A 21,466-nucleotide genomic window follows, 5' to 3' on the forward strand; every position below is an offset into this window, starting at 1 on the left:
GCCAAAGCCTTTGACTGTGTGGATCACAATAAACTGTGGAAAATTCTAAAAAAGATGGGAAAACCAGACTACTTGACCCACCTCTTGAGAAATCTGTATGCAGGTCAGGAAGCAACAGTTAGACTGGACATGGAACAACAGACTGGTTCCAAATAGGAAAAGGAGTACGTCAAGGCTGTATATTGTCACCCTGCTTATTTAACTTATATGCAGAGTACATCATGAGAAATGCTGGACTGGATGAAGCACAAGCAGGAATCAGGACTGCTGGGAGAAATATCAATAACCTCAGATATGCAGATGACACCACCCTTATGGCAGAAAGCAAAGAACTAAAGGGCCTGTTGATGAAAGTGAAAGAGAAGAGTGAAAAAGTTGGCTTAAAACTCAACATTCAGAAAACTAAGACCTTGAAATCTGGTCCCATCACTTCATGGCAAATAGATGGAGAAACAGTGGAAATAGTGGTAGACTTTATTTTGGGGGGTTCCCAAATCACTGCAGATGGTGATTGCAGCCATGAAATTAAAAGACGCTTACTCCTTGGAAGAAAAGTTATGACCAACCTAGACAGCATATTAAAAAGCAGAGACATTACTTTGCCAACAAAGGTCTGTCTAGTCAAAGCTATGGTTTTTCCAGTAGTTATGTATGGATTTAAGAGTGGGACCATAAAGAAAGCTGAGCGCTGAAGAATTGATGCTTTTGAACTGTGGTGTTGGAGAAGACTCTTGAGAGTCCCTTGGACTGCAAGGAGATCCAACCAGTCCATCCTAAAGGAAATCAGCCCTGAATATTCATTGAAAGGACTGATTTTGAAGCTGAAACTCTAATACTTTGACCACCTGATGTGAAGAACTGACTCATTTGAAAAGATCCTGGGAAAGATTGAGACAGGAGGAGAAGTGGATGACAGAGGATGAGATGGTAGGATGGCATCACCAACTCAGTGGACATGAGTCTGAGTAAACTCTGGGAGTTGGTGATGGACAGGGAAGCCTAGAGTGCTGCAGTCCATGGAGTCGCAAACAGTCAGACATAACTGAGCAACTGAACTGAACTGAATTGATGTTGATTCTGATGAATACCTAAGTAGTCCATAGGTTAAAAAATATTAGGATAATATTGATATTTAGTGAGAGCATAACTGTGCACTGAAGAACCATATGCATGTGGCTGAATACAGTAACAAGATATCATGAATCTTCTTTTTTTGTGAATAGGAGATTTTATTTTTGTCTAAGAAGTCTGTTTGTATTGTTGGGTAGATACATATCAGTATTGCTGCTTTTTGGAATTTTAATACGAAAACAAGTATGATAAAATCTGGGTGGTAATGCAGACTGACATCTCAGGTTGCCCCCAATCTTCTGAATATATCTTCCATGTTTGATAGGCCCCCACATTCTGAATGCTATCATTCCAATGGACAATCCAAGAAACACTTCTCAGGCATGTTCGCCACCAGGTGGCAGACATGTGACTTAAGAGCTGGCCCCCTGCACAGGAGTCTGAGGGGAGTCAGGTGAGGACATGAACCGGGCAAGGGGCATCCATTTTGCTGGCACAGGTATTAGCAGAGGCTGCGTGTCTCTGGGACTTCAGATGGAAGAAAAACACAAAGCTAAGAAATGTGGTCCTAGAAATTGTGCACGTAAGCTCAGTTTAGACATTTCTCATAGGCTTTAATTAAAGCCTTCTTGATTAAAATAGCAAACTGTACTGTTTTGTGCAATTGGGAACTCTCGTCTGTGTAATAACAAAAACAGTTATGTTTTTAGTGATATAAACCAGACTCTTTAGGGGTTTGACAGTTTAACTATTCTGAACACTCCTTGATGCCTAGAAAAATATCCTTTATAATAGACGCTTAATACTTGTTGAACTGAAGTAATAATGCATGTAAATTATCTATCTTGGAGAATGCGGCCAAAAAATGTTCTAATCTAGAAGGTGTCTATGGCTTTTAAGCTTCAAACGAAAACTTATTACAAATAAAAAGGAACTTACCTAAGATGCCACTAACAGTCTACTGATTTGTACACTTTGCTAGAAACAAAACGTTAATGTTTAATGAATCTTGCAGAAGGCACCCTTTGGTATACACTCAAAGGACTGGAGGGACTATGTGAGTGGCTATTAATTTATGTTGGAATTCACTTTAAATGCTCAGAGCCTAGATATGTATATACATAAACATATCAAATCCTATATCCATAGACACATATTGCCTCACTGAGAATTTTCAAGCTAAATTTCTAAAGCTATATGTCTTTCTACAACATCTTGTGTGCAAGTATCTTCAACCACATACAGTATTCAAGTAGAAATGTATTCTGCCCTGTAAACTAATTTGGCCTCTGTAATACGGTCAAATAACACAATAGTAACATCAGAAAATGAGAACATTCAAATGGATTGCTTTCTTAATCAGTCCACTTAGTATCCTTTACTCTCAAACATGGCTTAGATACCCTACAGGATCTTGTTTTCTTTTCACATTAAGAAAAGAGTTCCTTAGAGAAGGAAATGGCAACCCACTCCAGCATTCTTGCCTAAGAAATCCCATGAACAAAGGAGTCCAGTGGGCTATGATCTATAGGGTCACTAAAGGGTTGGACATGACCTAGTGACTAAACGACAATGCGTTTTACGCACGTTTGAGTCCCACATTGAATAGCTGTAGGGAGAACACATGTTGCACCTTACTCACTCTGGTATTTGTCATGTCCCATTGTAGCACTTCATAAAAAATATACATGAGCCCAAACACACATATTTTACCTGCTTTTAACTACTAGGGTCTTCCTTTTCTCAATTGGATTGTACTTTCTACTCCTCAAGGAAATAACTTTAGAGGGATTTTAACTTGTACAGACAGGCTTATCAAGATTGTTCAGGTCAATGTATGGCAAAACCAATACAGTATTGTAAAGTAAAATAAAGTAAAAATAAAAATTTTAAAAAAATGGAAAGCTTTTCTTTAGTGTCTGATTGTATTTGAACATTCATTTAATATAATTCTTTTGGCTCAAAACAAAAGTAAGGGCATAGTAAGGAATGTTTCAAACTCAGACTTTAATTTAAACTAAGGATAATTGTCTTTTTTTTTAGTTTATGACCAGTGAAGTGAAATTATAGTGTCATTATTCATGACTAATATTGAGACTAGTTCTTGAAACCCTAACTTCTCTTTCCAAGTCACACAATAACTGCGTTCTAAAACATTGTTAATAAGTCATCTCTGAGCTCTTCAGGTACCAGAACAGCTGAAACAACAAACAGCAAAAGTGAAACAACAAAACTTTTCTACTCTTATATTAAGAAATAATAACAATATAAATATTTATATTTTCCCCTCACCCTTTCATTAATTCAAATAATTCTGCAAAACTATGGTAATTTTTAGCAGCTGAATTCAATATGTTGAAATAATGGCAGGAATGATGTTTTCTACAAATACAACTTGAATGGGTATGGTTAGAGAAGTTTTAGGAACAACAAATTTTGTTTCATCATTTTTTTCTACATTCTTTTTAGTGTGGAAATATTAAACAATAAATATTTTTAAATGTTTCTGTAAATATGCACTACAATTTTTGAAGTTTTTATTTTTGTACAATCATGAATAACATTAACATGACTTCATTTGGGTTTTCTCAATGTAATTACTTGAGGCAGTTGGGTTTAAGAGCAACTCTAGTCATTACTTTGATTTTTTCCTTGTACACTTTTATTTTGGGGGCAAGGATCAGGTTTATCTGTAGTGACAAAATGATAAGTGGCCACAGCTTTTACCTGTGACATCAGAAAAAATACCAAGCACATTACTTTCTACACAACTGATAGAAAATAGATTACTAAATAGGTTGGGACTGAATTACAAGAAATTGAAAAGTCTGCTCCTACCTAGAGATAATCCCTTAGGTCACACATTACTTGTGAGTAACAGGAATATGCTTTTTAAAATATACAGCCACTGATTAAGCCACAGAGCAGACTCTCTGGGTGTGTCACTTACAAGTTGTGTGTTGGGGCAAGTTACTGTGTTAGTTTTCTCATCTGTTAAATGGGGACAATAGGGTTGCTGTAAGGATAATGTGAGTGAAAGACGTAAAACACCGAGAAAGACATTTCACCTTTAATTAGTATGTTCAGTTCAGTTCAGTTCAGTTCATTTCAGTCGCTCAGTTGTGTCCGACTCTTTGTGACCCCATGAATCGCAGCACACCAGGCCTCCCTGTCCATCACCACCTCCCAGAGTTCACTCAGATTCACGTCCATCGAGTCAGTGATGCCATCCAGCCATCTCATCCTCGGTTGTCCCCTTCTCCTCCTGCCCCCAATCCTTCCCAGCATCAGAGTCTTTCCCAATGAGTCAACTCTTCACATGAGGTGGCCAAAGTACTGGAGCTTCAGCTTTAGCATCATTCCTTCCAAAGAAATCCCAAGGTTGGTCTCCTTCAGAATGGACTGGTTGGATCTCCTTGCAGTCCAAAGGACTCTCAAGAGTCTTCTCCAACACCACAGTTCAAAAGCATCAATTCTTCCACAGCTCAGCCTTCTTCACAGTCCAACTCTCACATTCGTACATGACCACAGGAAAAACCATAGCCTTGACTAGACGGACCTTAGTCAGCAAAGTAATGTTTCTGCTGTTGAATATGTTATCTAGGTTGGTTATAACTTTTCTTCCAAAGAGTAAGCATCTTTTAATTTCATGGCTGCAGTCACCATCTGCAGTCCCCATAAAATAAAGTCTGACACTGTTTCCACTGTTTCCCCATCTATTTCCCATGAAGTGATGGGACTGGATGCCATGATCTTCGTTTTCTGAAAGTTGAGCTTTAAGCCAACTTTTTCACTCTCCTCTTTCACTTTCATCAAGAGGATCTTTAGTTTCTCCTAACTTTCTGCCATAAGGGTGGTGTCATCTGCATATCTGAGGTTACTGATATTTCTCCTGGCAATCTTGATTCCAGCTTGTGTTTCTTCCAGTCCAGCGTTTCTCATTATGTACTCTATACATAAGTTGAATAAGCAGGGTGACAATATACAGCCTTGACGTACTCCCTTTCCTATTTGGAACCAGTCTGTTGTTCCATGTCCAGTTCTAACTGTTGCTTCCTGACCTGCATACAGATTTCTCAAGAGGCAGGTGGTCTGGTATTCCCATCTCTCTCAGAATTTTCCACAGTTTATTGTGATCCATATAGTCAAAGGCTTTGGCATAGTCAATAAAGCAGAAATAGATGTTTTATAAATTTAAAAATCTTATATTTAGCAACATTTAATAGGACATCGAAATTCCAGGACTTTGGCTACCTCATGCGAAGAGCTGACTCATTGGAAAGACTCTGATGCTGGGAGGGATTGAGGGCAGGAGGAGAAGGGGATGGCAGAGGATGAGATGGTTGGATGGCATCACTGACTCGATGGACGTGAGTTTGAGTGAACTCTGGAAGTTGGTGAGGACAGGGAGGCCTGGCGTGCTGCGATTCATGGAGTCACAAAGAGTCGGACATGAGTGAGCGACTGAACTGAACTGAATAGGGCATTATGGGGGAAGAGAAAAGATTTTCTGATTTTTAGACCTGGATATTTTTGAGGTGGTGGGGGAGGTGATTATGTAACTAAGTTGTTACATGAAAAGCAATGGTTTGCACAAGGAAGGCTTCATAAATCTATTTCCCTTGATGTAATCAACAGCAAAAATCCTCCACACCATTGCTTTTAGAAAGGTAGAAAAAATGTTTTCCAGCTTTATTCATGTTTTGTCTTACAATATTGAGTTGTCATTTTTTTATTACTATCTAAGACTGAGCATACAATGAATACATAATTAACATACCTTACTCTCTCAGTATTAAGCTGCCAGAGCTCTTAACACTTCAAATATTTTCACTTACTTCATATTGAAATTGAACTACAGTCACACCAAAGTGGTTTTACTTTACATTACTTTACTAGAAAAACTTCTCTCATTGATGAGTAATGTGACAGTTTACCCGGTCCAAAATTTAGTAAATTTTTCTTCTGAACTAGAAAATAAGGTACCTCTGATGATAGCAAGTCGTGTGATTAAACAAATACATGGGTTATCAAGAGCAGAATGCTGTCATTTCCATCAGGTTCATGAAATAAAAATATCATTACTGGAAGTCTCCTTCATGAGCTTCTAAAATAGAAAAGGTATGCCTCTTTTAATTAGGAGAGTCCTCTTTCAGTGATTTTACGTTTTTAACATCTTTTTAAAAAATTATTGTTTTTCTGGGGTGAGGTGAGGATGAATGTCAGGCCATTCCCTCATAGTACCCAGAGGCAAAATCATGCTCCCCTTTCATGCCTATGACCCTGCCATCTTACCCACTCCCAGTCTCTGAAGCATGACCCACCTACTCCATTGCAAAACAGCCTGGAACTCACTATTGAAATGCCACCCTTCCTTTTAAAGTCAAAAAAAACAAAGGTCAGAAGAAACACTAACATTTTTTAAGGCAACACCATGATTTAGCAGGCAAGGCTATAATTTAGGGTTCTGGTCTTCCTGCTCTGAGTTTTGTAATATATTCTCTTTTACCCTAAGTGACAGACAATGAGTTGGTGTCTGCTTGAAGTCTTCCTGAAGTTTTTAAAGGCTTCTATTTTTATGAATGTATTAGAGATAAGACACTGAACTATGGAATTGCTTCCAAGTAGAGGCAGTTTTATACTTACTCTTGTGTTGTTTCTTTCAGCTTTAAGTTCAGAAATTTCTTCTTCCTTTTCTAAAAGTTGTTCCCTGCAAGCATTTAATTCTTTTGTCAGAGCAGCAAATTCCTGAAAAGGGAATTAAAAAAAAATTGAAGACATATACCAGATTTCTAAAAAATGTATTTCAGCAGGAAGGAAAAAAAATCAAAATATAAACTTCTGAGTGTAAAGAATAGAAAAAAATGGCCTATTTGACTATACATTGCTGTTATGTATACATACATTGCTGTCATTAAATCAACCTCATCCCAACATTGAACAAACACTAGTCCATGATACTTAACATACACATATTATTATAATACACTGTTCAGATGAGAGTATAAAATATATTTCAGAATGTATCAGATATAGAATATTGAATTTAACATTAGTATGATAACATATTGATAATATAGAATAATTTAAACTTGCTAATTTTGTGAACAACTCTGAAGATCTTACATTCTCACTCCATATCACAAAGTTTAGACTGAGTGGACTACATCATAAGGAAAAAACAGGCACCATCAGCACCAAGCTAAAATTCTTAAATATACTATTTAGAGATTAAGAAGTTTACTTATTAAATAGGATGAAGAAAGAGAATACACCTGTATCCTACAAAATAACACAAAATCATAAATGCATCTAAGACTTGATAACCTTATCTAAGACTCTCCTGTTAAACTATGTATTTCTCAGTTTTTCATTCTGAGAGGTAAGCTCCATGTGAACTGGGACTTCAACTGACTTCACTGCCAAAGTCCTAGTGTCTAAGACATAGTGGGTGCTCAATTAGTCTTTATTTTCAATAAAAGAACACAGGTAATATATTCTGGAGGACTTCCCAGGTGACTGCCTCAGTGGTAAAGGCTAAGAAGCAGGAGATGGGGGTTCAATCCCTGGATCAGGAACATGCCTGGGAGAAGGAAATGGCAACCCAAGCCAGTATTCTTGCCTGGGGAATCCCTAGACAGAGGAGTCTGGTGGGGTATAGTCCATGGGTCACAAAAGAGTTGGACATGTCTTAACAACTAAACAACAATAACATATTCTGGAGTAATCCTTTCTCCATTACAAATGACACTTTTGAGTAATTGTCAATAGCTTCCTTCCCCAAAATGGGATCAGAGATTAAATAATGTGGGTATTTCTACCATTAGGTAGTGTGTTTAGACACAAGAAAGAATGTTTAAAAAGGCAAAAACACCTATTGAACTATTCTGTTACTCCAACTTACAAATACATATTTTTAAGTAATTTTAACATATCCATATTATTATTAAATTCTTCACAGTGGTTCTTTAATAAAACTGATGGCTGTCAAATGTGTTAAGTATTTGGGAAAATTTGGCACTAGACTGGGAAAGCACTGTTAGAATATCAAAAAGAAAAAACAAAAATGGAGAGACAGGTTTGGTTAACCTAACCTTCACAAAGGCAAATTTAGTAAAAAGTAAATGAATATGGTGATTATGCAAAGCTGGGAAAGGCTTAGGGTTTATATTTTTGCCTGCTTCAACCACTTATTTTGCTGATTCTCTGAGTGGCTTCAAACAAAGTGGATACTTCAAAAACCTCGGAGCAGACACTTAGAGTTTAGAATCAAGATGAAAGAGTTCATTGTTTCATTTGGCTGGCATTACAGATAAATGTTTTCTCCTCTGATTGCTGCCTGCTTAAATGTTGATATTATCTGAATATAGTATTCAAGCGGAGAATGGAAATTAGCAACAAGTAGAAAACAAAAGCACTTGCATAGAAAACAAAATTTTCTTCATATAAACTGCATAGTTTTGATGGAGACAAGAAGAGAGTAACAAAGATCCTGTACTGCTTTTTAAAATTAATTCTATATTCACGAATAGGGCTTCCCAGATGGTGCTAGTGGTAAAGAACTCGCCAGCCAATACAGGAGAGAGAAGAGACATGAGTTTGATCCCTGGGTCAGGAAGATTCCCTTGAGAAGGGCAAGGCAACCCACTCCAGTATTCTTGCCTGGAGAATCCCATGGACAGAAAACCCTGGAGGGCTACAGTCCAGAGGGTTGCAAAGAGTCGGACATGACTGAAGGGACTTAGCATGAACACATGCATACTTAACGAATATCGTAAGACAAAATATTAAATAAATCTTTAAATTTAATATCCTACCATTTTTTAAGTGAAACATATATCTGGATTGTCTTTTAGAGGTTTAACTTACTATTTTCAGAAAGAAAAAAGGTCAGAAGAAAATAATTTATAATTTTAACATTTCTTATCTCCAGATGGTAAAATTATAAGTGAGTTTTGTTTTTTTGGCTTTCTGCTATGCATTTTGTCATCAAAACTCTCTAGAATAAATCTGCTTTTATGCCTAGTGAATAAAAGAAAATGTGAATCTATAAATTCACGGAAACAATCGTGTTCATAACCAGTGACAGATATTAGTCAAGATGTTACTGGTGACAGATGCCTTTGCATTTTTAATTTACTGTCATGGCACTGGCTCTGAATAAGCTATTTAGTGACTCCATGTATTAAGATCAGTCTTATATTTATTAACTTTCTCTCAAACTCCAGGCACTATTTTTTCATTCATTATCCTATTTTACTCTCTCCATAACTAGTGGGGGAGTCTCATTTCCATTTCATGGCTGAGGAAACTGAATTACCAAGATAAAAGCTCAAGTTCACAAAGCTCATGACCCATAGTGAGTTATATTGTGAATACAGCTCTCCAGACTGGACTTCCAGTGCTTTCCCACTATACCATTTTGACCTGGCATGTATGTATGGCTGAGTTGGAGTACATTCAGCAATCCTCTTCTTTATCTGGAGTATTACATAACCATTACTTATAATTACCTGATATGATCCTTCTTAATTAGTCCACAGGGAGTGTGGGGATCTAGGAAGTGGCATATTTCTTCCACGCAGGGTTACGAGTGTGAGACAAGAACATCCTGAAAATCTAGGACTGAAGCGATGTCTTCATAATTGTCTTGTATGGAGTTAATCATCAGATGTTTTCATGCTTTTTCTCTGACATTTCTCTACTCTGTACCACTTCTCCATCCGTACTGTCACATGAACTGACTTTTTAAAATCAATTTTTCCTGCTGCTGCTGCTAAGTTGCGTCAGTCATGTCCGACTCTGTGCGACCCCACAGACAGAAGCCCACCAGGCTCCCCCGTCCCTGGGATTCTCCAGGCAAGAACACTGGAGTGGGTTGCCATTTCCTTCTCCCATGCATGAAAGTGAAAAGTGAAAGTGAAGTCGCTCAGTCATGTCTGACTCTTAGCGACCCCATGGACTATAGCCTACCAGGCTTCTCCGTCCATGGGATTTCCCAGGCAAGAGTACTGGAGTGGCAACTTTTCCTAGATAACATTAATAATAATAACAGAGGTAATTAATATTGAGTGAGCCCTTACCATATGCCAGGTACTCTGCCAAGCAATTTATATTGATCATCTCATTAATCTTAATGAAACTCTGTAAGGTGATACTAAAATCTCACTAAACAAAGCTAAATGCTTACCATACAATCCAGCAAATCTCACTCCATGGTATCTCATTCCAAAGAAATCTCACTCGAAAGAAGTTGGAAACTATGTCCACACAAAAACCTGCATACACCGTTTATAGCAGGTCCATGCATAGTTGCTAAGACTTGGAAGCAATCAAGATGCCTTTCAGTAGGTGAAGGGATAAATAAACAGTAGCACCCTTAGACAAGGGAGTATTATCTAGCACTAAAAAGAAATGAGCTATCAAACTAGGAAAAAAACATGGAAAGACCTTCAATGTATACTAGTAAATGAAAGAAGTCAATCTGAAAAAGGCTACTATATGTATGATTCCAACTGTATAACATTCTTACAAAATAAAATTATGGGAATAGTAAGAAGATGAATGGTTGCCACAGGGGTTGCAGGTGTGGAAGGGATGACCAGACAGCGGACAGAGGATTTTTAGGGAAATGAAAAAGCTTTGTGTGGTATTTGATGACCTATGCTGCTGCTGCTGCTAAGTTGCTTCAGTCATGTCTGACTCTGTGCGACCCCATAGACAGCAGCCCACCTGGCTCCCCCATCCCTGGGATTCTGCAGGCAAGAACACTGGAGTGGGTTGCCATTTCCTTCTCCAATGCATGAAAGTGAAAAGTGAAAGAGAAGCTGCTCAGTCGTGTCTGACTTTTAGTGACCCCATGGACTGCAGCCCACCAGGCTCCTCCGTCCATGGGGTTTGCCAGGCAAGAGTACTGGAGTGGATTGCCATTGCCTTCTCCCTTGATGACCTATACATGTAATTAAACATTTGTCCAAACCTCTAAACATACAACACCCAAACTAGGGACCAGCAGTAATAAAGTTGTGTCAATGTAGGTTGATCAGCTGTAGCAGATGTACCACTCTGATGTGTGATGTAATTAATGGTGGAAATCACACATATGTAGGGGTAGAGGGTACATGGGAAACCTCTGCACCTTCCTTTGAATTGTGCTACGACCCTAAACTACTCTATGAATATAAAATCTTAAAACAAACAAACAAACAAACACTTGAGGCCTAGCTAAGTGAATACAATTTGCAAAGTTGGACACTTAGTCATGGTATAGCTGGGTTCTGAATTTCAGACAAGCTGTTTCACACTGGATGACTACAACAGACTGTTTGTTTGTTTTTTTTCCCTCTCCTGACCACATTCTTTCCCCTTCTAATTTGCCCTTCTTTAGTCTTTGAAATGGAGAAGGCAATGGCAACTCACTCCAGTACTCTTGCCTGGAAAATCCCATTGACAGAGGAGCCTGGTAGGCTACAGTCCATGGGGTCACTAAGAGTCGGATACGACTGAGTGTCTTCACTTTCACTTTTCACTTTCATGCACTGGAGAAGGAAATGGTGACCCACTCCAGTGTTCTTGCCTGGAGAATCCCAGGGATGGGGGAGCCTCGTGGATTGCCGTCTATGAGGTGGCACAGAGCCGGACACGACTGAAGCGACTTAGCAGCAGCAGCAGCCTTTGAAAAGTTATACTTTCCTCAATCTCACATAACTTTTCAGAGCTTCCTACTTTTAAGCACATCAAATTTAAATATATTTTTAACTTTTAAAATCCAAACCATCCAAAACATGACCCTTTCTCAATTAATTAGCTTTCTTTTTCATTGAAAAATAGAAACTACCATTTTGAGCAAGAGCCACTTCATGCTGAACTTAGTATTTTATATGAATTACTTCATCTCTTTCCTATTTTTCAGATGAGAATATTGAAGCTTAGCATGGATGAATAATTTGTTCAAGGTCACACAGCTAAAAATAATTCACCTTGATTACAAAATTCTAATTTCTGCAGCACTGCTTCTTTCCCACTGAAAATGGAAAATCATCAAATTTTTCAATATAATGATTGATATAAACATATCATCCCTCTAACTCTCCATCCACACATAACATTTATTGTGCATGTAGACATGAGTGAGAGTTGGACCTTAAAGAAAGCTGAATGCTTAAGAATTGATGCTTTTGAACTGTGGCGTTGGAGAAGACTCTTGAGAGTTCCCTGGACTGCAAGGAGATCCAACCAGTCCATCCTAAAGGAAATCAGTCCTGAATATTCACTGGAAGGACTAATGCTGAAGCTGAAACTCTAATACTTTGGCCACCTGATATGAAGAGCTTACTCATTTGAAAAGACCCTGATGCTGGGAAAGATTGAAGGCAGGAGAAAAAGGAGAGGACAGAGGATGAGATGACTGGATGGCATCACTGACTCAATGGGCACCAGTTGAGCAAGCCCCAGGAGCTGGTGATGGACAGGGAAGCCTGTCCCATGCTGCAGTCCATGCGGTCGCAAAGAGTCAGACATGACTGAGCGAATGAACTGAACTACACATACCAGACCCTGTGTTAGGTGCTGAAAATATGGAAATAACTCAGGCATAGTTGTTGCACTTGACCTCATGGATCTGTTGGAATTCACATTTCAGGCATATCAGAAGCTTTCATCACTGATAAGCACTTGAAACCTATCACCAAAGTGCCACACAGGAGGTAATACTGGTTTATGTGCTTAGAGGCATTGTTGACTAACCTGTAACTCTTGCTCTCTAGTACCTTCCTCTTAGCAGGTCTATCTTCTGCCTCTACCAAAGATTTTTCCTTCCTGTTTCTATCTCTACCTATAGATTTTCTCATCTCTCTTATTTTCTACTTCTTTCACATACTATTTTCTTTACCAATAATACTTTTCTCTATCCTCTCTGACTAACTGACATATCTGTAAAGTAGCTGCTTGACTTGTTAATGATCTATCATAGCTTGTTCAAGATCTAGCAATGCAGTTACTGTATTTTTCATAATGATTGAATTATTTGTTCATCTCCTCCAAATTAACAGCATGATCCTTTAAAACAATGTTGTTACCTTGTTTATTTTTATAGCTTTAGAACTCAGCAGAATTTTGGACAAATTGCAGATATTCAGTAAATCCTTGTAATGATAAGTGAACAGTTCATTTCCTAAATTCTGGTTTTAATACCAAAAACACTTTTTTAAAAGTATAAATAATTAAGAGTCTTTTCTTTTTTCTGAGATTGTTAGAACTTGATCAGTTATAACATGCTACCTTATGCGAAGAACTGATTCATTTGAAAAGACCTTGATGCTGGCAAAGATGCAGGAGGAGACGGAGATGACAGAGGACAAGATGGTTGGATGGCATTGCCGACTCAGTGGACATGAGTTTGAGTGAACTCTGGGAGTCGGTGATGGACAGGGAGGCCTGGTGTGCTGCAGAGAATCGGACATGGCTGAGCGACTGAACTGAACTGAACATGCCCAATATTCTTTTTGATTCATTTCTGTTGTTTTCTCCAATATCTGAAATTATACTATTCTGCTGTTCTATATTCTACATAGCAATGGTTTTACTGTCTGCTATATTTTATTGCATGTATATGAAGTAATACTATTGTTCCTGCCAAATCACACATTTCTATTTATCTTTTGTTCACTGGACATGCTATTTCAGTCTTATTCATTCTTAAAATAAAAATGCATATTTAACCCATATGTTACTTCTCTAATCTAGAGTTTCTTAAACTATATTCCACAGAACAGTATTTCCACAAGTTTCCCAGCCAAAAGAAAAGGCCAAACAGATTTGAGAAATGATTTATGGTATATATTTTGCTCTTGAAAATGTACTATAGACATCAGCACATAAGAGATTATGACGAAAGCTGGTTTTGTGGCCAAGAAATGGAAACAATCTAGATTCTATCTATAGGAAAATGGATGAATCAAATATAGTAAATGTACATGTGTAAAAGGCAGAACAAGTTGGCTAGCTCTTTATATAATAACATGTGAAGGTTTCAAAAATACAGTCTTGCATGAAAAGAGGTAAGTTACAGAACATAATGTATAACACAGAGCACTGTCAGAAGCTAAAGGCAGTGAAGGATAAATTTTAGATGAAAACTTCATTTCTGCCTCCCCATCTAAAGTCAAAGAAGATTGCTTTGAATCACTGAGACAGAATCAGTGGGTCAGTTGCCAATCACAAACCATATTCAACAACTTTTCAAACTAGTCATTTTGTTCCCCAAACATAGCCTGAGAAAATTCTTACTTTTCCCAAGAACCAAAATGACTTTCCCCAGTCTGCACTTTTTTCTTGGAATTTTAAGAGCGGTCAGGACACAGAGTGCCATAAAAATTCCCCCAGACAGAAGGGAGAGTCATGTTTCTTTTTTAGCATGTATTCATACATACCATACCACACACACACACACACACACACACACACACACACACACACACTCACATGACCACTCCCTCTATGCTAGGGAGATGACAGTGAAAGAAGCAAGTTAAAGTCCCTACTCTCAAATGTTTATACACTCTCATGCACTTAGCACTCAAAATATTTTATTCAGAGCAAATCATTTCTAGTTATGTCAATTCCCTCTTAATATCAATTCAACTCATGATATAGAGTATTAGTTCCTTTAAAAAGAGAGCGAAATAAAACACATTTCTTAAAAAGAATTGAAGGTATAATTTCTTTTTCTGCATTTTTGCTACTTTCTTTTTTTTCTTATCAGACTATAGTTGATTTTCAATGCTGGATTACTTTCAGTTGTACAACAGAAGAAGGTATCGCTTGTTAGAAATCAACACAAGATATTTAATTTTTGCACCCTCCTAATTCTAAGTTACAAGTTTCAGAAATTGCATGAAATTTAGTTTCTCTATTATCAATTTTTAATGCTCAAAATTCTCCTAGCCAGGCTTCAGCATATGTGAACCGTGAACTTCCAGATGTTCAAGCTGGTTTTAGAAAAGGCAGAGGAACCAGAGATCAAATTGCCAACATCTGCTGGATCACCAAAAAAGCAAGAAAGTTCCAGAAAAACATCTATTTCTGCTTTATTGACTATGCCAAAGCCTTTGACTGTGTGGATCACAATAAACTGTAGAAAATTCTGAAAGAGATGAGAATACCAGACCACCTGACTGGCCTCTTGAGAAACCTATATGCAGGTCAGGAAGCAACAGTTAGAACTGGACATGAAACAACAGACTGGTTCCAAATAGGAAAAGGAGTATGTCAAGGCTGTATATTGTCACCCTGCTTATTTAACTTATATGCAGAGTACATCATGAGAAATGCTGGACTGGAAGAAGCACAAGCTGGAATCAAGATTGCCAGGAGAAATATCAATAACCTCAGATATACAGATGACACCACCCTTATGGCAGAAAGTGAGGAGAAACTATAAAGAGCCTCATGATGAAAGTGAAAGAGGAGAGTGAAAAAGTTGGCTTAAAGCTCAACATTCAGAAAACCAAGATCATGGCATCTGGTCCCATCACTTCATGGCAAATAGATGGGGAAACAGTGGAAACAGTGTCAGACTTTATTTTTCTGGGCTGCAAAATATCTGCAGATGGTGATTGCAGCCATGAAATTAAAAGACACTTACTCCTTGGAAAGAAAGTTATGACCAAACTAGATAGCATATTGAAAAGCAGAGACATTACTTTGCCGACAAACGTCTGTCTAGTCAAGGCTGTGGTTTTTCCAGTAGTCATGTATGGATGTGAGAGTTGGACTGTGAAGAAAGCTGAGTGCCGAAGAGTTGATGCTTTTGAACTGTGATGTTGGAGAAGACTCTTGAGAGTCCCTTGGACTGCACGGACATCCAACCAGTCCATTCTAAAGGAAATCAAGCCTGGGAGTTCTTTGGAAGGACTGATGCTAAAGCTGAAACTCTAGTACTTTGGCTACCTCATGCGAAAAGTTGACTCATTGGAAAAGGCTCTGATGCTGGGAGGGATTGTGGGCTGGAGCAAAAGGGGATGACAGAGGATGAGATGGCTGGATGGCATCACCGACTCGATGGACGTGAGTCTGAGTGAACTCCGGGAGTTGGTGATGGACAGGGAGGCCTGGCGTGCTGCGATTCATGGGGTTGCAAACAGTCAGACATGACTGAGTGAACTGAACTGAACTGAACACTAACTTCTTGGTATTACCTCTTTTCTCTCCTGCCCACCTCATCCTTTTTTTAAGCTATTGTTTCTTGAGCACTTATTATAGGTTAGAGATAGTGTTAGGATCTTTTCATTTGTTATATCATTTATTCATCATGACAGCTTTATTCTTTCTGGATGAGAACACCTGAATGAAAGAGACTAAATAACTAGCAAGGCTCATGCTGATACACAACATTATCCGTGCTGGTATCAACATCCCTCAAGCTTGTCAGCTCCCCAGAGAGAGACACCTGCCTTTGTATCTTAACAGTGGTTTTGCTGGTGCATGCTGGCAACTGAGCTAAGGAGGGTCATCGGGATATTATGCCTGAGCTGCTAATGCTTCAATAAATATCCCTTAGGTTAGTGGGATGTTCTCAGTTTAGTGCAAAGAAACTTCTCCTGTTTTGGTCCCTCCATGTTTATTTTCAAAGGAAAAGATACATCAGCCAAGTACAGATTGACTCAGATCCTGTGCCTACTTGCATTCTATAGAATCTGGTCAGGTGAAAAGTGTATGGATTCAGAGCCTCCTCAGGCCATCTTTCCTCTTCTCTTCTCCTTATGGCTCTTGCCACCTTGTCAGTCACCACAGCTGCCAGCCTCACACAGATATGGAACAGTATGCATGTTCATCTGCAAATGGGTTTTTTCATAGCTAATATTAAAGATGGAAGGATGGAAAGAGACTCCTGACTTCTTTGTCTCACGTCAGGATGGTGTGCTTACTTGAGGAGATTTATTTGCAGAAAAAATGATATATTTTCTCACTAACCGTCCAAAAGGTCTTGACTTAAAAGATGAGTCCTCACCTTCTAAAAGCAGGTCAGGAGAAGCTTCGTGACAGGAGGGGAATTCGGCCTTTTAATTTCATGTCATTGACACCAGACAGCAGTCTCCAGAGTAATCTATGACAATCCGTTCATCATAATTACAATTTTAACACTGTTTATCTTTCAATTAAACCTGTACTCTGTGGGCCACTTAATTAATGAACTGACAATGGCCTTATTTCTGCAACCATATATGAGTAAGCACTGGCTGAAAATTCATGAGTGCAAATAAGACAGAAGAGAAAGCATAAAGGATGAGCTAAAATGCAGCTTTCCTACATACCACCAACACCCTCCCCGACCACAGAAAGCATTTTTAAAATTTATTCTCCAAGCATCTAACATTTGTGCAATTCAAAAATAGCTCTGAGGAAAGCATATGGCATGAAAGCATGCTGACTTGACCATCTAGCATTTAAATTAGACAAATTAACTACTTCAACATGTTTTTATAATGACTTCCTTAGGCTGTGCCCCCAACTTAGTATATTTTGGTTTCTCCTCTTTTGAAAATTGAAAATTCTTCAAGCAATTCTATTTGTAATACTTGGTGGAAAGCTCCAGATTTTAACCCTACATTTATCTCGATATAACTTGTCATAAGTTTACAGGTATAAAGATATACATCTTCTCCACACCATACATCCTGGAATTAATAACGGAAGTATTACACTAGAGAGGTGGAAACAAATCAGCTAAAATAATTGATATAGTCCCTAAATTTTATTTCTGTACAAATCTCAGAATATTAGTTGCTAAAGTTCATAAGAGTCTTTATAAATTTAGTTTGGAAACAAAAAAAACCCCACATTTATTTCCTAGGAATCCTTATCTCTTCTTCTCTACATATATTGTTTCCTATATTATTATGTTATGTAATCAAATGTGGTGTTAATGACCTCTGGTCTTATAATTGCCTCCTAGACTTGCACAAGCCCAGGGAAAGCTGTCATCCAAAATTACTGTGTGGAACAGCCGCATCTCACAGGCAGCCCGGGGCTAGACAGCTCGAAGGTAGAGTTGCCTGCATAACTAATACAATTTGACAGGCACAACTGGACTTCTAGAGTCTTCACAGAAACTGTTGACTAAGCCTGCTCAATTTAAAAGGAAAATTAGAGTCAAGCTTTATGCAAATACTATTTTGTATCCCTTTGATTTTTATGTATGCCTGTTTCAATAAGACACTGTTTTGTCTTTTTGCTAAAACTGCATAACAGAAGATTATGTTAATGTAAGAACATTCTGTTAATAATGACCTGAGAGATGCAGGTGTGTTTAACATCAAACATGCTTACAAATGAGACTTCATGGTAGATGTGGACATGGGTACTGGGTGATTTTGTTTTCAAAAATCTTCCAATCAAGGTAATTGTCATTATCCAAAAGTGGATGTTTGTTGAGTCAGATACAGTGCTGCCAGGCTGCTTCAGGCTCTCTGAGCGTCAAGTCATGTTCCTATCATGCCTCACTTACTCACTCCCACTGAAATGTGCCTATCTTATATATTACCCCTGCTGGTTTTGCAGACTTTAACTTGTCAGTATGTGCATAGAGCTGCCCCAGGTATTGGGTGCTCTTTAATAGCATCATTTGACATGATTCAGCTTTGTTGTTGAATTCTCGAGAGCAAGCAATGTATATATTGGAAACAAACAAAGATGTCCTTCAATAGGTACAAAGATAAATAAACTTTTAAAAAGAGAAATGGTACATCCATACAATTGAATATTATTCAGTACTAAAGAGAAATGAACTACCAAACTATAAAAGGACATAGAGAAACCTGAAATGCATTTACTAAGTGAAAGAAGCCATCTAAAAAGACTACATACTGTATTAGTTCAACTATGTGACATTCTGAGAAAGTTGAAACTGTGGAGACAGTCACTTTTATCACCAGTGTTTACCAGGGTTTGAATTGGAGTGGGCTGTGATGAATAGACAAAGCACAGAGGATTTTTCAGGCAGTGAAAATGCTCTGGTACAATACTGTGATGACTAACACATGTCTTTATACATTTTCAAAACCCCAGAATGTACAATATCAAAAGTAAACTATAATGTAAACTATAGACTTCTAAATGATAATGCGTCAAAGTATCACCTGGTGGTGGCTATATGGATAACAGGGAGGCTATCCATGGGGGGACAGGAGTATATGGCAAGTCTATGTACTTTCCTCTCAGTTTTGTTATGAATTTAATACTGTTCTAAAAAATAAAGTCTTAAGGATAAAAAAATGAGACATTAGTAGACATGTGAATAGCATAGGTCCTTGTTATAATAGATATTCATAAGTGATATATACTAGTAGTTTTTGAGCTAAATGTAATTTTTGAGCTAAAATATTAACTGTTATTTGACAGTTAATATTTTTCTTCTAAGAAAAAATTTTCCATGTTAGGATGAGACATTTCATTAGGTGCTTCAGGAAATTAAAGAAAATATGTGTTTTTTTTCCTTTATGGTAACTGAAATTGCATGAATCTCATTGTTAATTATCTATCCCCTCTTTTTGAGGAAGATCCTGACATCACTCTTAATAATAAATCAGGGAGAGAAAGATTGTTCTCAAGAGTACCTATAAAGAAGAGAGGGTTCCATTCTATCATTAGAGGACTAGAATGGTAAAAAAAATTATCAAAAATAATGTGACACAGTAAACTCAGAACATTTTTCTAGGAGAAAGTGCTTATTTTACCCCTCTGTTCCTTTGCACTTAGTACACTATTGCTGATCAATTAATCAGGTTATTATTATGCAACACACTGAACAACACAGTATATCCTCTTATTAAACTAAGCCATAATATTAACAGCTGTAAAGATAGAAACTATGAGAAAAATCACTGAACATCACAAAACTGTTCTTTAAAGTTTCTTAGAAAACATGTCTCTGACCTTATCTGCAATTATTCTCTCCACATTTTGTTTGATTGTATCTACTACCGTTACCCTGGTGCTTACACAATTCTCAAGATAATGTCTGGTGTCAGATGTGAAATGACAGAGTAAAACATATTTAAGGAGCTTTCAATGAATCCCTCTGTTGGCTTTGATAAGATCCTATTTCAGAGGAGTGTGGCTGCCTATAAGTCTGGCCAGAATCCAGGGTTATAATGTAAAACCTTTTATAGATTTCCTGACCCAAGAGATGAGGATGAACAACGTTTAATGAAGAGCTCACCTCCTTGGGCTTGGTCTCGAAGCTTGAGTAGCTTCTCTGACTCCTCCACCCTGCCCTCTGCCTAGTATTACAAATCAGAATGAGAAAGACAAACTCAAAGGCCTAGAATCAAGATTAAAGTTACCCGTTTCACACATCCTTTCCCTTTAACCTCCTCCAGCTCCCAGTGTACTTTTAGTTGAACAGAAAAAGCCCCTGGGCCTGATCTTATTGTATCAGATGTATGGAAGTAGAAAGAGGGAGATCACCAGAGAGCAATCCTCACAGAGGAACCAAGGCTTCTAGTTCTATAACCCAGTTAATGATCTTGTCCTTGATTTAGACTCATCTTTATGGAAAGGGGGAAATAATATTTTATCTCCACCAATGTCCAAAATATATCTGCTTATTTGGTACTTGAAAAATTTGGACATTTATTAAAACTCAACATTCTGGATATATTAGTAAAATCACCTGGCCCAGCAAGCACTGTAGCTAAAGCATGTCAGGCTTAGTCACTGCCAGCCAAAAACCCTGTTGGCAGGAAAAGCCAATTTTCAACAGCTCTGACAGTGTAAAGCAGGAGGCATGTTTGACAAGATGCTGCGTATTAATTTAAAAGGCTTTAGCATCTGGTTAGGTAACACCTGCTGTGGCGAGCACTCCCAGGCACATAAAATAGCATTCAAGCTGAATATTTAAATCTCCCAACATAGCCCAACAAAGCTCTAACTCTAAATAAAACAAAACTACATCATGTCTCTCTAGATATCAACAAGAGTTATAATTATATAGCCAAAAAGATTTGCTCTATGATATTGTTTGCATAGTGGTAAAGAATCTGCCTGCCATTGCAGGAGACACAAGAGAGGTGGGTTTGATCCCTGGGTCGGGAAGATCCCTTGGAGTAGGAATGGCAACCTACTCCAGTATTCTTGCCTGGAAAATTCCACGGACAGAGAAGCCTGGCAGGCCGCAGTCCACAGGGTCGTAAGAAGGACACAAGCGAACGATTGAGCATGTACACACACAAATTAAAATGCTGCAGGAGGTGTTATAGGAGTTATAAAATATATTAAAATGTGCTGTTCTGTGTTGGAGAATTCTACTGTATGCAGTATTTAGAAAAGGATCAAGGCCCAGAGAAAAACACTTTGTGTTCTATTATGTTGTATTGATAAATAACTAAAGCAGAAA

General features: G+C 38.0%; 1 protein-coding gene across 1 annotated transcript in view; it reads right to left on the reverse strand.

Moving 5' to 3' along the window:
- PPFIA2 (PTPRF interacting protein alpha 2) overlaps positions 1–21,466 on the reverse strand; it is a 511,234-nt gene that overhangs the window by 201,674 nt on the left and 288,094 nt on the right. The window contains exon 3 of the mRNA XM_069584127.1: positions 6,718–6,819. Coding sequence (XP_069440228.1) covers positions 6,718–6,819 — 102 coding nt within the window. The remainder of the gene's footprint in view (positions 1–6,717; positions 6,820–21,466) is intronic.

This window comes from Ovis canadensis, chromosome 3 (assembly GCF_042477335.2).
Source record: "Ovis canadensis isolate MfBH-ARS-UI-01 breed Bighorn chromosome 3, ARS-UI_OviCan_v2, whole genome shotgun sequence".
Classification (NCBI taxonomy): Eukaryota; Metazoa; Chordata; class Mammalia; order Artiodactyla; family Bovidae; genus Ovis; species Ovis canadensis.